This window comes from Myotis lucifugus, unplaced genomic scaffold (assembly GCF_000147115.1).
Source record: "Myotis lucifugus unplaced genomic scaffold, Myoluc2.0 scaffold_19, whole genome shotgun sequence".
Lineage (NCBI taxonomy): Eukaryota > Metazoa > Chordata > Mammalia > Chiroptera > Vespertilionidae > Myotis > Myotis lucifugus.
This window is the reverse complement of record NW_005871067.1, coordinates 3779714-3794620: the sequence shown is the minus strand read 5'-3', so window position 1 is coordinate 3794620 and position 14907 is coordinate 3779714. Positions and strand designations below refer to the sequence as shown.

Sequence of the window (14907 nt, the reverse complement as noted above, 5' to 3'; positions counted from 1 at the left end):
AGATAAGTCAAAGATAAGTATCACATGATCTTACTCATATGTGGAATCTAATGAACAAAATAGACTGATGGACAAAATAGATCCAGAAACAACTGTGAAAGCTCAGAGGGAAGGCAGGGGAGGGTGAGTGGGTGGGAAGAGATCAACCAATGAACTTATATGCATATTGCATATATGCATAACCCCTGGACACAGAAAATAGGTTGGTGAAGGCCCGGGGTGGGGATGGGAGCAATCTTGGAGAGGTCAATGGGGGATAAAGGAGGTATATGTAATACTTTCAAAAATAAAGATTTTAAAAATATTTTAAGTCCAACACAATACCTTATTTTAACTTGATAACCTCTGTAAAAAAAAAAACAAAAAACACCTGCCTCCAAATAAATAGGTTTCTGTGGTCACATTCTGAAGTATGGGAGGTTAGAGCACCAACATATTTTGAGAGGAAGAAACAATTAAACTCATAACAGTCCACCCTCAGCTCTGTTAAAAATTAATTTTCTTCCCACATGCAAAATACTTTCACCTCATCCCTACATTCCAAAAGTCGTTTAATCATTCCAGCATCAACTCAACTGAAAGTCCCAAATCTTCTTATCTAAATCAGGTATAAGAAAGAATTGGGTATCATTAAAACGAAGGCAAAAAAAATTTTTTATCTCTGAATCTGAGACCAGCCAAGTCCAAAACCTGGCAGGGAAAATTTTGTTAGATTCTTATGACTTGAAAATAATTTTCTTTTGCTAGATTCTCTGACCTTTAGTCCCACTGGGGTGGTGGTCTTGTCCCCTCAGCCCTGACAGCAGCCTCATCCATTGGGTCCTTGTCTCACTCTCTGGAACCCAGGAGGAGGCCCCACCCCCAGAACAGAGGAAGACTGCCTCTGAGTCCTATGCCTTCTGGGCCTGTGGTGGCAGTGGCAGACACACCAGTCTCTGAACTTCAGGGTCATTCTTCCTGTTTCTTGAAAGATAACCCACATTCATGGCCAATAGCTTTATCAGCTATTGGTTCCTTATGTTTTACAGTTCCTCCTTCATTTTATCTCTGTCCTCTAACATTTTATTAGAATGAGCAAGGATAAAGCAGGCTGTACTTCAGCACTTTGCTTAAAGTTCTCCTCAGTTAAATATCCAAGTTCTACTTTCCATCCAACAGAATATAATTCAGTCCCATTCTTTATCACTTTATAACAAGAATTGCCTTTCCTCTTGTTTTCAATAATATGTTCCTCACTTCTAAGATCTCACCAGAAGCACCGTTAATGTTCATATTTCTACCAACAGTCTTTTCAAGGTAATCTGTACTTTTTCATTCAATCACCTTAGAACTCCTCTTCTTCTACCCATTACCCAATTCCAAAGCCACTCCCACATTTTAGGTATTTGTTACATTCACACCCTACTTTCCAGAACCAAAATCTGCATTCATTTCTTAGGACTGTCATAATATAATTCCACAAGTTAAGTGACTTAAACAACATAAATTTATTGTCTCACAGTTCAGATCTAAAAGTGAGATCAATTTATCAGTAGGGTTGGTTTCTTCTGAGACCTGTGAGTGAGAATCTATTCCATTCCTTTCTACTAGCTTATAGTGGTTCACTGGAAACTTTTGGTGCTCCATGACTTCTGCTTCACCCCAGTCTCTGTCTTCATCTTCACATGCAGTCTCCTGTGTGTTTGTCTCTTTGCCCAAATGTACTCCTTTAATAGGGACATCAATCATATTGGAGTAAGGCCTACCATGTGACCTTATTTTAACTTGATTATCTCTGTGAAAGACCCTACTTATCTCTAAATAAAGTCACATTCTGAGCTACAGGGTTATGACTCTAACATATCTTTTTTGGAGAGGCACAATTCAACCCATAAAATAGAGCTGCTTAGATTTGTAATTCATGTCTTCCATCAAATTTGGAAAGTTTGGTGCATTATTTCTTCAAATAATCTTCTACTTCTTTCTCTCTTCTCCATCTGGGACTCCCATATTGTGTATATTGTGTGTTTAATAGTGTACCATAGGTTCCTTAGTCTCTTGTTCACTTCATTGCATTTTCTTACTGCTCCTCCCTGAATAATTTCAATTGTCCTATCTTTATATTCATTGATTCTTTCTTATGCTTGCTCAGATCTGTTCTTGAACCTTCTAGTATATTTTTTATTTCAGTTGTTGTACTTTTTTGCTGCATAATTTCTGTTTTATTCCTTTATATAGTTTCTGCCCTTTTGTTGGTATTTTAATGTTGGTTCTTTATTGTTTTCCTGTTTTTTTTTTCTAGTTGTTCAGGTTTTCCTTTAACTCTTTGAGCATACTTAAGACATTTGTTCTTAAGTCTAGTAAGTCCACTATCTGGGCTTCTTCAGTGGCATTTTTTATCTGTTTATTTTGTGTGCATTCTGAAAGTCAGATTCTCCCAGGTTTGCTGGATTTTTGTTTTAATTGTTGAAGACTGTAGTTGTTGGTTTGAGACTTTTCAAACTATTTTTTTTGCAAAGATTATTCCTTGTGTGTGATCACTGAGATCTCTGTTTAGCAAATGTTTTGCAGAGAGTTTTTTTGAACACCAAGAATTTGATTGATGTTTGCTTGGTTGCTGTAAACCTTTGGCTGTTTTTCAGAGCTCTGATAAAGTTTGTTCCAATGATTTCTAGATTTTTCAATGTTTCTATGGAAGAATGATAGCTTGGAGCTTCCTAGTTTGCTATCTTGCTGATTGTCATCCTCTATTGAATTTTCCAGTGTTCACTTTGGATCACCTGTTAATGGAAGAATATGAGTAATATGTTCTTAAATATAAAAGATCAAAGTGTTTAAAGTAGTTTTTAAAGCAACTTTAATGAAATGATAAAAGAGAGATTCAGAAAATTTCCACTTGCATTTTTATACTCAAAAGAGAGAAAACTTTTTTTTTTTTGCCAATTGAAATGGATTTTTTAACCTTAAGAATTGATATTTGGAAAAATAATCAAATGTTTATCTTTTTGTTTTGTTTTAAGAACTATGTTTTAGGTACTATTGGAAATTTAGGAACTATCATTTAAGATAACCAAATAGTCCATTTAATAATAGAAAGCTCTATTTTATTCAATAATGCTGCCATTTCACAAACCCTACTGAAATTATTAATTTAAATATTTTATCAATTCACTTAAAAACCATTAGATGGAATGGTTGATAGGAAACTGGACACAATGCCAAAGTTGCACTACATGAATTACTTTATGACCACTGTACAATGCAGGAATTAGAATCATCACTCCAATCCATATGTGAATCTTAGCACATTCATAAACTTTAGTTATGATATAGTCTAGCCAAAAAGCATTGGCTTTGATCCATCACACCTGTAGATAAAATTATCAGCTTTTAGGAAATTCAGGGAAGACACCCAACTCAGTGAACGAATAAGTTAAATAACAGCATGAAAACATAAACACATAAATCCAAAAGGTGGGACATTCTACAGAAAAAATAGCAGATTCTTCAATAAGACAGGGTCATTTTTAAAAGAATACACCAGACTTACCAAGATAACCAGATATGTGTAATCTTGGATTGGATACTAGTTTTGGTTGGTTGGAGAAATCTAAATTGGTCTAGAAGTACTAATAAGAACACTTACTGAAATAGGAAAGGTGAGAGTTGATTTTTTAAAATGCAGGTTGTCAAATTGTATGTATGGTATGAGCTCATTTTTTATAAAAAACGAAGGCCCATGGAAAGTGTCAGAAAATATCTAGAAGGATCTACATTTAAGATATCTGGAGGAATGTGATTAAAATTTTTTATGTCTCTGCTAGTTTTATATGCTTCTTCTGAAATAAGTTATTTCAAATATAAATTATATAACATGATTTCTAATTTCAATTCTAACATTTCTTAATTTTATAAGCCATTTTTATAATATATACAACATTAAAAATTTAAGTTTCTATGAAACTGCAACATTTTAATCCCTTTATTTCTTAGATAGAGAGCCTGGATTTTTTATTTCTATTAAAGACAATTGAAGATTTCTATAAAAGTGAAGATGGGGAAAATCTAGAAATTCTCTGTCCAGTTCAAGATCAAGCATGTGTAGCCAAATTTGAAGATGGAGTTTGGTACCGGGCAAAAGTCATTGGTAGGCAATTTTGCACACTATTTCTACAAGGAAATGTTATGCTTAAGAACTGATATCATTTGAGTAGGTATAAATTGAATCTTGGGAGTGATATTATTTTATCTATAATTTTTATCTGTCATCTGTCTTTAGAAAGCTAGTGATAATGTTGGGAGATGAATCTCTGAGAGGCTCCTTAGATTTCATTTGATTTGACCATTTTTTTGTTTTCTAATGTCTGCTTTATTTAAGATGTTAAAAAGTGCTTAAATGACTTTATACTCCACTCTCCTCCTAAAAGGCAAATACTTTTAACTCAGCCATTTCTTTTGGTATCTACCTGTTATTTCTTTTCAATAACATATAGTACTTTGTTGATATTTTCTTACATGTTACTTATTTTGTTAGATAAGTTTTAGAGCTCTTATAGCTCTTTTGTCCCCTCATAGTTGTCTTACAGTTTTTACTTAAATTAATGTTTTATGTAACTATTTTCATTGGTAAACCATAAAATATACTTTGTTTAATTCTGAGTTAATAATTGCATCAACCTTTTACTTTTTCTTTTAATTTTTGGCTACATCTGCCTAATACTTCAAAACAATTTTCCACATTTTTAGACTTTCAGATATTAGCTTTATTTAAATTTTTTATTTTCTTTTTTTTAATCCTCACCCGAGGATATTTTTTCCATTGCTTTTTAGAGAAGGAAGGAGAGGAGGGGAAGAGAGAGAGAGAAAATCGATGTGAGAGAGACACATCGATTGGTTGCCTCCTGCATATGCCCCAACTGGGATTGGGGATTGAACCTGCAAGCCAGGTACATGCCCTTGGCCGGAAACCAAACCCATGACCCTTCGGGTACGGGGGCCAACACTCTAATCACAGAGCAACACTGGCCAGAGCAGGTTTTTTAAAAATTCATTTATTTGTTATTTTATAATCTATATATATAAAAGCCTAAGTGACCTGCTAACTGACCAGTAGCTATGACACCCACTGACCACCAGAGGGCAGATGCTCAACGCAGGAGCTGAAACCATGGGCATGGAAACGTGGAACAGACTGATGAATCTCAGAGGAGAGGAAGGAGGGGGGAGGGAGGGAAGAGATTAACCAAAGATCTTATATGCACACTAGAGGCCTGGTGTGGGGTCCCTTGGCCTGGCCTGCGGGGATTGGGCCGAAACCAGCTCTCCGATATCCGCTGAGGGGTCCCGGATTGCGAGAGGGGGCAGGCCAGGCCCAGGGACCCACTGGTGCACGAATCTGTGCACCAGGCCTCTAGTTAATATATAATATATTTTTATCTTTATTGTTGAATGTATTACATATGTCCCCTTATTTTCCCCATTGACCCCTTCTAGCCTGCCCCTGCCCCTCACCCCAGGTCTTCACCACACCACTGTCTGTGTCCATGGGTTATGCATATATATGCATACAAGTTCTTTGTTTCATCTCTTCCCACTCCCTGCCTTCCCTCTAGATTTGACAGTCTGTTCCATGTTTCTATGTCTCTGAGTCTATTTTTTTCATCAGTTTATTTTGTTCATTGGATTACACATATGAGTGAGTTCATGTGATACTTGTCTTTCTCTGACTGGCTTATTTCATTTAGTTTAGTATCTTCCAGGTCCTTCCATACTGTTTCAAAGGGTAAGAGACCCTTCTTTTTTACTGCTGCATAGTATTACATTGTTTGCGGGTAGTTTTTATCGCGCGCTAACAGGTGGCTCTACTTCTTACAGTCAACATAAAACGTATAAGTACGTTTCCCGCATACAATGGGGTATTACATGGTGTAGATGTACCATAGCTTCTTTATCCACTCATCTACTGATGGGCACTAGGGCTGTTTCCAAATCTTAGCTATTGTAAATAGCACTGCTATGAACATAGGGGTGCATATGTTCTTTCTGATTGGTGTTTCAGGCTTCTTAAGGTATATTCCTAGAAGTGGGATCACTGGGTCAAATGGCAGTTCCGTTTTTAATTTTTAGAGGAAACTCCACACTGATTTCCCTTGTGGCTGTACCAGTTTGCATTCCCACCAGCACTGTATTAGGGTTCCTTTTTCTCCACATCCTCCCCAGCACTTCTTGTTTGTTAATTAATTGATAGCAACAATTTTGACAGGTGTGAGGTGGTACCTCATTGTTTTAATTTGCATCTCTCTAATGATTAGTAATGTTGAGCATTTTTTCATATGTCTCTTGGCCATTTGTATGACTACTTTGGAGAAGTGTCTGTTTAGGTCTTCTGCCCATTTTTTATTGGGTTATTTGTTTTCCTTTTGTTGATTTCTATGAGTACACTATATATTTTGGATATTAACCCCTTATCAGATGTATCACTGACAAATATGTTCTCCCATATTGTGGGTTCCCTTTTCATTTTGATGCTGATTTCTTTAGGTGTGCAGGTGCTTTTTTTTTTAAATGTAGTCCCATTTGTTTATTTTTTCTTTTGTTTATCTTGTATTAGGTATTATATCAGTGAAAATTTTGCTATGTGAGACGTTTGATATTTTGCTACCTATGTTTTCTACAAGGATTTTTATGGTTTCACGACTTACATTTAAATCTTTTATCCATGTTGAGTTTATTCTTATGTTTGGTGTAAGTTGGTGGTCTAGTTTCATTTTTTACATGTACCTGTCCAGTTGTTCCAACACCATTTATTGAAGAGACTGTCTTGAATCCATTGTATATTCTTGCCTCCTTTATCGAAGATTAATTGAGCATAACAGCTTGAGTCGATTTCTGGGGTCTCTATTCTGTTCCATTGATCTATTTGTCTGTTCTTGAGCCAACACCAGGCTGTTTGTAGTATAGCTTGATATCTGGTTTTGTGATCCCTCCAATTTTGTTCTTCTTTCGATTGCTGTGGCTATTTGGGGTCTTTTTTGTTTCCATATAAATTTTGGAGTGTTTGTTCTAGATCTGTGAAATATGCTATTCGTATTTTAATAGGACTTGCATTGAATCTATATATTGCTTTGGGTGGTATGGACATTTTAATGATGTTGATTCTATCAGTCCGTGACATAGTATATTCTTCCATGTGTTTATATAGTCTTCTTTCTTTTTTTTCTATGTTCTATATTTCTGAGTACAAGTCTTGTATTTAGTTTTTAACTGTGAAAACATTCTTCTGTCTTCTGCTCCAATTAGAATGCTTGTCCTCTAGGTTTACTGCACTTTTGTTATCCTGGGAATTTATTTCTCTTGGTCATACACTTCACTGTTCTCTGTATGGGATCCCTTGTTTCTTGGATCTCAGGTTTACCTCTTCGGTTTACTCCCTTATTTTGGTGGAGCATCTTCTGATTGTTTCCTCAGAGAAAATAAATGATAGGTAAATTTTGAGACCTTTCATGTCTCCTGACTCACCTCTCTTGCAATTAATAATTTGGGTAAAAAGTTGTTTAAATTCCAACCTTTATATTTTTGTTTATTTTGCTTAAAACGGCATCTTCCTTCAGAGACTTGAGGAATGGTAAGGTTCTAATGGTAGTGGTACAGTTGAGAATATTCTTCTAGATTAGGGATGGGGAACATTAGGCCCTTATGCCATATAAGGCCCATGAAATGATTTGGTCTGGCCCGACCATGGCATTATGGGTGAATTAGTTAAATGTTTGATAAAATATAGCAGGCTAATTTTTAAGTTGATAATTTTGTGTGGCCTGTGAATGATGTTATAAATATCCAAATGGCCATTGGAAGAAAAAAGGTTCCCCACCCCTGTTCTACATAAAAATTCCAGTGGAAGTGGGGACAGGTTCCCTGACCTTCTTACCTTTTAGAGACAAGTGCCCTCCCAGTCACCTCAGTTACGGAAGGGCTTAAGTTGTTTGACGTGTTATATTGAGTGCTTGTGTTGTTCTACCTTTTCCACTTCTGTTAAGGAGCAAAGAAAGCCTGTATTTTTCCCATATTGAAAGCATATATAGTATCAGTCCTTAAATTTGAAAATGATGGCAACAAGGTTAGTAGCACTGTATACATGTTCTGAGAAAAGCTAAAGTCAACTGTGTATTGTGAGTTTTTCTAAGAAAGGTCAGTTGTGTTTGATCTGTTTTTTTTTAGTATGTTTTCATTAATTTTCAGAGAGAGGAAGGGAGAGGGAGAGGGAGAGAGAGAGAGAGAGAGAGAGGAAGAGAGAAACATCAAAGATGAGAGAGAATCATCAGTAGGCTGCCTCCTGCATGCCTCCTACTGGGGATAGAGCCTGAACCTGGGCAAGTGCCCTGACTGGGAATCGAACAATAACCTCCTGGTTCATGGGTTGACCCTCAACCACTGAGCTATACCAGCCAGATTGTATTGGTCTTTATTCAAACTTCATTGTATTTGAATCTTCCAGAGGTTTCTTTGGTATCCTTTAAAATATAGAGACTAGATTGACATAGAGGTCTGTCTCCACTTGCTTTTTCACAATATCCTGAAAATAAATTTTGAAAATTCCATAGTTACATATCATTATATGAATGAATCCTTAGTTTTTTATTATTAAATTTTTTGCCTTGTTTGATGACCTGTGTTGATAATCAACACTTATTAAGTGCTTGCTTTATGCTTGGTGCTCTGTAAAATGTTTTAAATAGGTAAATTCTCAAAAAAAAAGTTGAACAAGATTTGATTGTTTGATATACGCATTTTACAGATGAAATAATGAGGGTTGGAGAGAAAAATTAACTTGCTCAGGGTAATACCTTGGAGATTTTAATTAGCTGGCTTAGAGTCACATGCCCATCAGTGACTGAGCTATAGTTCTAACCAAGACAGTCTAATTGAAAGTCTAATTCTTAACTTTTAGGCTATAATCATGAGCACTTGATAGCTATTTTATTATGCTTATTTTGGTTGTCCCTTCGATATCTTATTTCTTAGTCACCAAGTCTGAACAACTATGGATTATGGTTGATTTTTTTAAGTTCACATATTAGAAATATTTTTTTACATTTTAAAAAATATTAAGTTTGTATGTTTGTTAAGAAGACCAGAGAAAAACCAAGCAATGCTTAGAGGAATGGAGTTACACTTTTATTATTATTATTATGCACAGGCCCAGAGAAAAAATGTCTTTCAAATTCTGAGCAAAAACATGGAGGAAGCTTTCCCTGTTGATACTTTTTCCAGTTCTTTGTCTCCCAAATTTGGAATGAGACTTCCGGACCTTCTGAGAAAGAAGGCCTGTGTGCTGGGAAGGGGCCATGAGACCATATCTCAAGGCCTGGCCTTGTGCCAGCACTGAAAACTCTGTCTGGGGCATAGTTTATGGCCTCTCTGGAATGGGAGTAGTCTTATTTTCCCTATTATTTAAGCAAGCAGGTGTTTACAGAAGCCAAAATAACAGTGTTAAAATTTCAAACAGCAGTTTTTATATAAGATGGAGGTTACTATGCTTCATGTTGAACATAAAAGTATTCTAATCTGCCCTGGTTAGGGTGACTCGGTTGGAGTGTCGTCCTGTACACCAGGTGGTGGCATGTTGGATTCCCAGGTTGTGGGTTCAGTCCCTGGCTAGGGCAAGTATGGGAGGCAATCAATAGATGTTTCTCTCTCACATCTCTCCCCCTACCCTCTTTCCCTCTCTCCTTCTCTTTCTCTCCTCCTTTCCCTTTTCTCCCTCTCCCTTCCTCCCTCTCTCCTTTCCTCTCACTAAAATCAATTTTTAAAATTTTTTAAGTATTAGTTGACTTTAAATCACTCTAAATTTTGCTAGATAGATTTTTCTTCCCAAGTTTGTGATTTCTAATTTCATAATTTTTGAAGGATTGCCTGGACATCGTGAAGTTGAAGTTAAATACGTGGACTTTGGCAATACTGCAAAAATAACACTTAAAGAAATGCGTAAAATAAAGGATGAATTTCTGAATCCCCCAGAGAAGGTAATGTATTTATTGTGAATCATAGGTTTGGAATATTAGCACACATATGAAAGTATTTTTAAAAGTCATTTCACCATAGAAATGTTCTGGTAACTAACATTTTTGTCTATACATAAATTCTGTTACATGACTATAGAGTTGTTCTAGTTGCTATCCTATATAATAAAAGGGTAATATGCAAATTGACCCTAACAGCAGAATGACTGGGAATGACTGGTCACTATGACACACACTGACCACCAGGGGGCAGACACTAAATGCAGGAGCTGCCCCCTGATGGTCAGTGCGCTCCCACAGGGGGAGCTCTGCTCAGCCACAAGCCAGGCTGATGGCTGCCAGCACAGCATTGGTGGCGGGAGCCTCTCCCACCTCCTCAGCAGTGCTAAGGATGTCCGACTGCAGCTTAGACCTGCTCCCCACTGGCAAGTGGACATCCCCCGAGGCCTCCTGGGCTGCCAGAGGGATGTCTGACTGCCAGCTTAGGCCTGATCCCCCAGGGAGCGGGCCTAAGCCAGCAGGTGGACATCCCCCGAAGGGTCCCAGACTGCGAGAGGGCACAGGCCGGGCTGAGGGAACCCCCCTGAGTGCACAAATTTTTGTGCACCGGGCCTCTAGTTTAAGAAATAATGTGTATCTTAGCAAATAAGCATTCATTGTAAATATATGTGTATATATATTTGTGTCTTTATAAGAATTTTCTGGTCTGCAGCTTGTAATGTTATTCTGAAATATCTATATAATGTGGAAAGAGTATGTGTAAAAAAAAAAAACTCATTACAGAAGTATTTTTACTGTGATCCCATTTATGTTTAAGTGTATATAACATGTGCAAGAGAAAGAGAGATGTCTACAAGAATGAAGAAAACAATGTAGCCTTCTGTAATCCTCTGAATTGCTGTTGAGCAGTATTTTTCATTTTAAAATGGGTAGAAAGTTATAGAAAGAGGTTAAAAATATAGATAAGCAAAATGAGGGGAATCACTCAGAATTATTCAATATTTTTTAATATATATTTTATTGATATTTTTTACAGAGAGGAAGGGAGAGGGATAGAGAGTTAGAAACATTGATGAGAGAGAAACATCGATCAGCTGCCTCCTGCAAACCCCCTACTGGGGATGTGCCTGCAACCAAGGTACATGCCCTTGACTGGAATCAAACCTGGGACCCTTCATTCAGCAGGCCGACACTCTATCCACTGAGCCAAACCGGTTAGGGCTTATTCAATATTTTTAACATACTTCTATAATATGCATCATCTCTGTTTTTAACAATTATAGGATTATGCTGTATACAGTCCTATAGCCTGCTTTTCTCATTTAATAATGTAGCATAAGGTTCTTGTAATTCTTTTAATGGATGCTTGTTATTCCGGTATCTGTGTACAATACCCTGTTGATTCCAATTATTTGCATTTATAAAGTATTGTCATAGGCCTCTTCCATATTTATTTATTTTCTGAGTATGTATTAAATTCAAACACAAAGTTTAGTTTGAACACACATAAACTTTAATTCTAAAATAACTAGAAATTAAGTTTACTTTCTTAATGGTGCAATTTTGTTTAACACAGGCAATTAAATGTAAGCTGGCCTATATTGAACCATGTAAAGGGACATTGCAGTGGTCCAAAAAAGCTAAAGAAAAATTTGAAGAAAAAACTCAAGATAAATTTATGACATGTTCAGTCATTAGTAAGCTATTTTCATTTTTATTTTTTGCTCTGTGATCATACATAATTTTAAATAAGAGTAACATTCACCAGATCTTATAATAAATTCAGTGTGTCATCAACAAGAGTAGTGAAGATGACTTTTATTGAAATTAGGTAAAATGGAGTAATGTCTTCCATGCTCTAGAGCAAGCATGTCAAACTCGCCGCCTGGGCTGCATGTGGCCCACAATGAACATTTTTGCAGCCCAGCCAATATAACAGTATGTAAGAAACATTTTAATAAAAATTTCATAACTTAATTTTTACAGTATCCTGATATATATAATTAATAATAATGAACTACAATGTTCTCTAATGACTGATTATTATAATCATGTTGCGTTCATTTCCCTTACGCACCTTACACACAGGCCCACCATTTCTCTCCACTCACACTAGCAGCGAATATTTTAGCAGCCGATTGCCACATCATTAGTCTTATACTGACTTGTTTGGTGTGCGCAACAGGAAATATTTCACTTTTGGAGAACAAGAAAAATAGGTTTATTTGTGTTATGCTTATTAATTTGTGCAGTTATTCAGTGTCTGTTAAGTTAATGTTCAAGAAAAAATAATTAATTTTATTAAAATTTTGTTATTTTATGTTAATGATTACTCATTTATTTCAGCCCTTTGTATTCAGCATGTCTCTATAGAAATAAACCTACATTTCTATGAAAATTGAAGCTTTTGTTTTTTGGCAGTCTACATAAACTTACCTTGTTTATTTGGCCCATGTTATCCTTTGAGTTTGACATGCTTGCAGTCTAGAGTTTTAAATCAGTACATGAGGTAAAATTTACTATTAACGATCAAGTCACCCTTAACACAGCCTCTTGAAAGCCCTAAAGCTACGAATTAGCTTCTCTTATTTCTGTTTGCATTTTTGCCAGGACTGTGTCCCTGATTTTGCAATAATGGAGGTCAGTGTTTAATTTGCAGGAAAGTGAGGGGAGGGAAGACATAACTGGTAAATAGTTTTTGTTTGTTTTCATTTCATTTGACTTAAATAAATGAACAATAGACTCTCGGTATATTTTGAAAAAAGTTACTTCTTTTTGGCATTGTTTGGGTCCAAGACATAGGCTGACACTAGCCAACAATTACGTAACCCAACAAATTGTGAAAATCAAAACTTCAATGGCACAACCTGATCTGAATCAACATGAGAAGATGAAGATATATATATATATAATATATAAAATTTCTGTCTCCTTTACAATGAATAGTCACACAGTCAATCCTTGCTTAACACGGTCAATGGGTTCTGAGACCTTAAGCAAAACAACATGTAACGAAACCATTTTTACCATAGGCTAATTGATATAAACGAGTTTAGTTCCTAGGCATCTCATCAATGTTAATAACAAAATGACATAATTTGAGGACCTGCATATATTCCACTTCAGGATAATAATGTTTGTTTGTGGGATGCTGTCTCAGAATCTACTGGGGGTATTATAAAATATGCAACTTTTCTCAACTTGAAGAAATCTGAAACGTGTCTCATTCCAAGGGGCTTAGATAGGGGGATTAGGAATCTTACTTATCTGAGGCTTTATATGTTCCAAAGCTATGATCGACATTGGCTTTGTTGGTTTTAATGAGTACTAGTGTAGGATACACAAGACCATGTTTGCTTAGGGTTGATTTATGGGCTTTTAAGGGTAATTTTTACTATGTCATTTTTTTTCTTTTCTTTTTTTTTTTTAAATCCTCACCTGAGGATATTTTTTCCATTGATTTCTAGACAGAATGTAAGGGAGGGAGGAGAGGAAAAGAGAGATGGAAGGGAGGAAGGAAGGGGAGAGAGAGTGAAACATTGACATGAGGGATACACATCAATTGGTTGCCTCCTGCACGAGCCCCTACTGGGGCTAGGGAACCTGCAACCGAGGTATGTGCCCTTGACTGGGAATCAAACCCATGACCCTTTGGTCTGAAGGCCAATGCTGTAACCACTGAGCAAACCAGCCAGGGCTATATCCATTTTTTCACTTTTCTCATACTACCATTAAATGAACCCAACCATTGTCAGATTATTAGCCTGTTTTACAATGAGGAAACTGAAGCTTAGAGATCAAGTGCTCAAGGTCACATAGCCTAGAAATGATGACATATGTGATCATTTATTCACTTTTATATAAGAAATTTTTTTCTGAAGAAATAGTTCCATAAAAGAGGATTATGATTATAAAAATTGAATCCTTAGTCTATAGAATTTTTATATCTGGCTTCTCTGATATGAGCAGTAAATTAAGGGCCTCTTAGTCCTTGAGTAACCTCCACTGATATTGAGCTTTATCCTAGATAATTATGCTTCCCAACTTTCCTTTTGATATTTATTCTGTTGATTTTGAGCTCCTCCCATGAATGTCCCCTCCTGTGGACAGCCCATCAAGACTGGGCTCCCTGCCCTAACCGGTTTGGCTCAGTGGATAGAGTGTCAGCCTGCGGACTGAAAGGTCCCAGGTTCGATTCCGGTCAGGGGCATGTGCCTTGGTTGTGGGCACATCCCCAGTGGGAGGTGTGCAGGAGGCAGCTGATTGATGTTTCTCTCTCATAGATGTTTCTAACTCTATCCCTCTCCCTTCCTCTCTGTAAAAAATCAATAAAATATATTTAAAAAAAAAAGAAAAAGAAGACTGGGCTCCCTGGGTTTTTTTCTTGACTCCCCTTTTCTCTTACTTATTTGTTATACCAACAGCATCCAAACACTAATCCCACCATAGTTATTAATCTAGATCAGTGGTTCTCAACCTATGGGTCACGACCCCTTTGGCGGTCAAACGACCCTTTCACAGGGGTCGCCTAAGACCATCCTGCATATCAGATATTTACATTACGATTCATAACAGTAGCAACATTACAGTTATGAAGTAGCAACGAAAATAATTTTATGGTTGGGTCACAACATGAGGAACTGTATTTAAAGGGCCAGAAGGTTGAGAACCACTGATCTAGATCATAGTTACTAACCAAAAGGCCCTGCTCAACCTAAAATAGTTTTCCCCACTAACCTGCACAATGATGAGATTGAGAGTTCAAGACATTTATAATAAAGTGAACTACCACAGATGAGAATGAGAGCTTCCCATTAATACGCATTGCTACCTTATAAAGCAAGGGACATTTTAATTGGAAGTAGGAGCAGAGCAGGGAAGTGGTGAAGGTACAGAACACAAGGAAAGC

General features: G+C 36.6%; 1 protein-coding gene across 2 annotated transcripts in view; it reads left to right on the top strand.

The window, feature by feature from the left end:
• Nucleotides 1-14907, top strand: part of RNF17 (ring finger protein 17) — a 160412-nt gene that overhangs the window by 91265 nt on the left and 54240 nt on the right. For both annotated transcript variants that reach the window (XM_023751166.1, XM_023751165.1), the window contains exons 16-18: nucleotides 3973-4126; nucleotides 9886-10001; nucleotides 11575-11695. In XM_023751166.1, coding sequence (XP_023606934.1) covers nucleotides 3973-4126; nucleotides 9886-10001; nucleotides 11575-11695 — 391 coding nt within the window. The remainder of the gene's footprint in view (nucleotides 1-3972; nucleotides 4127-9885; nucleotides 10002-11574; nucleotides 11696-14907) is intronic.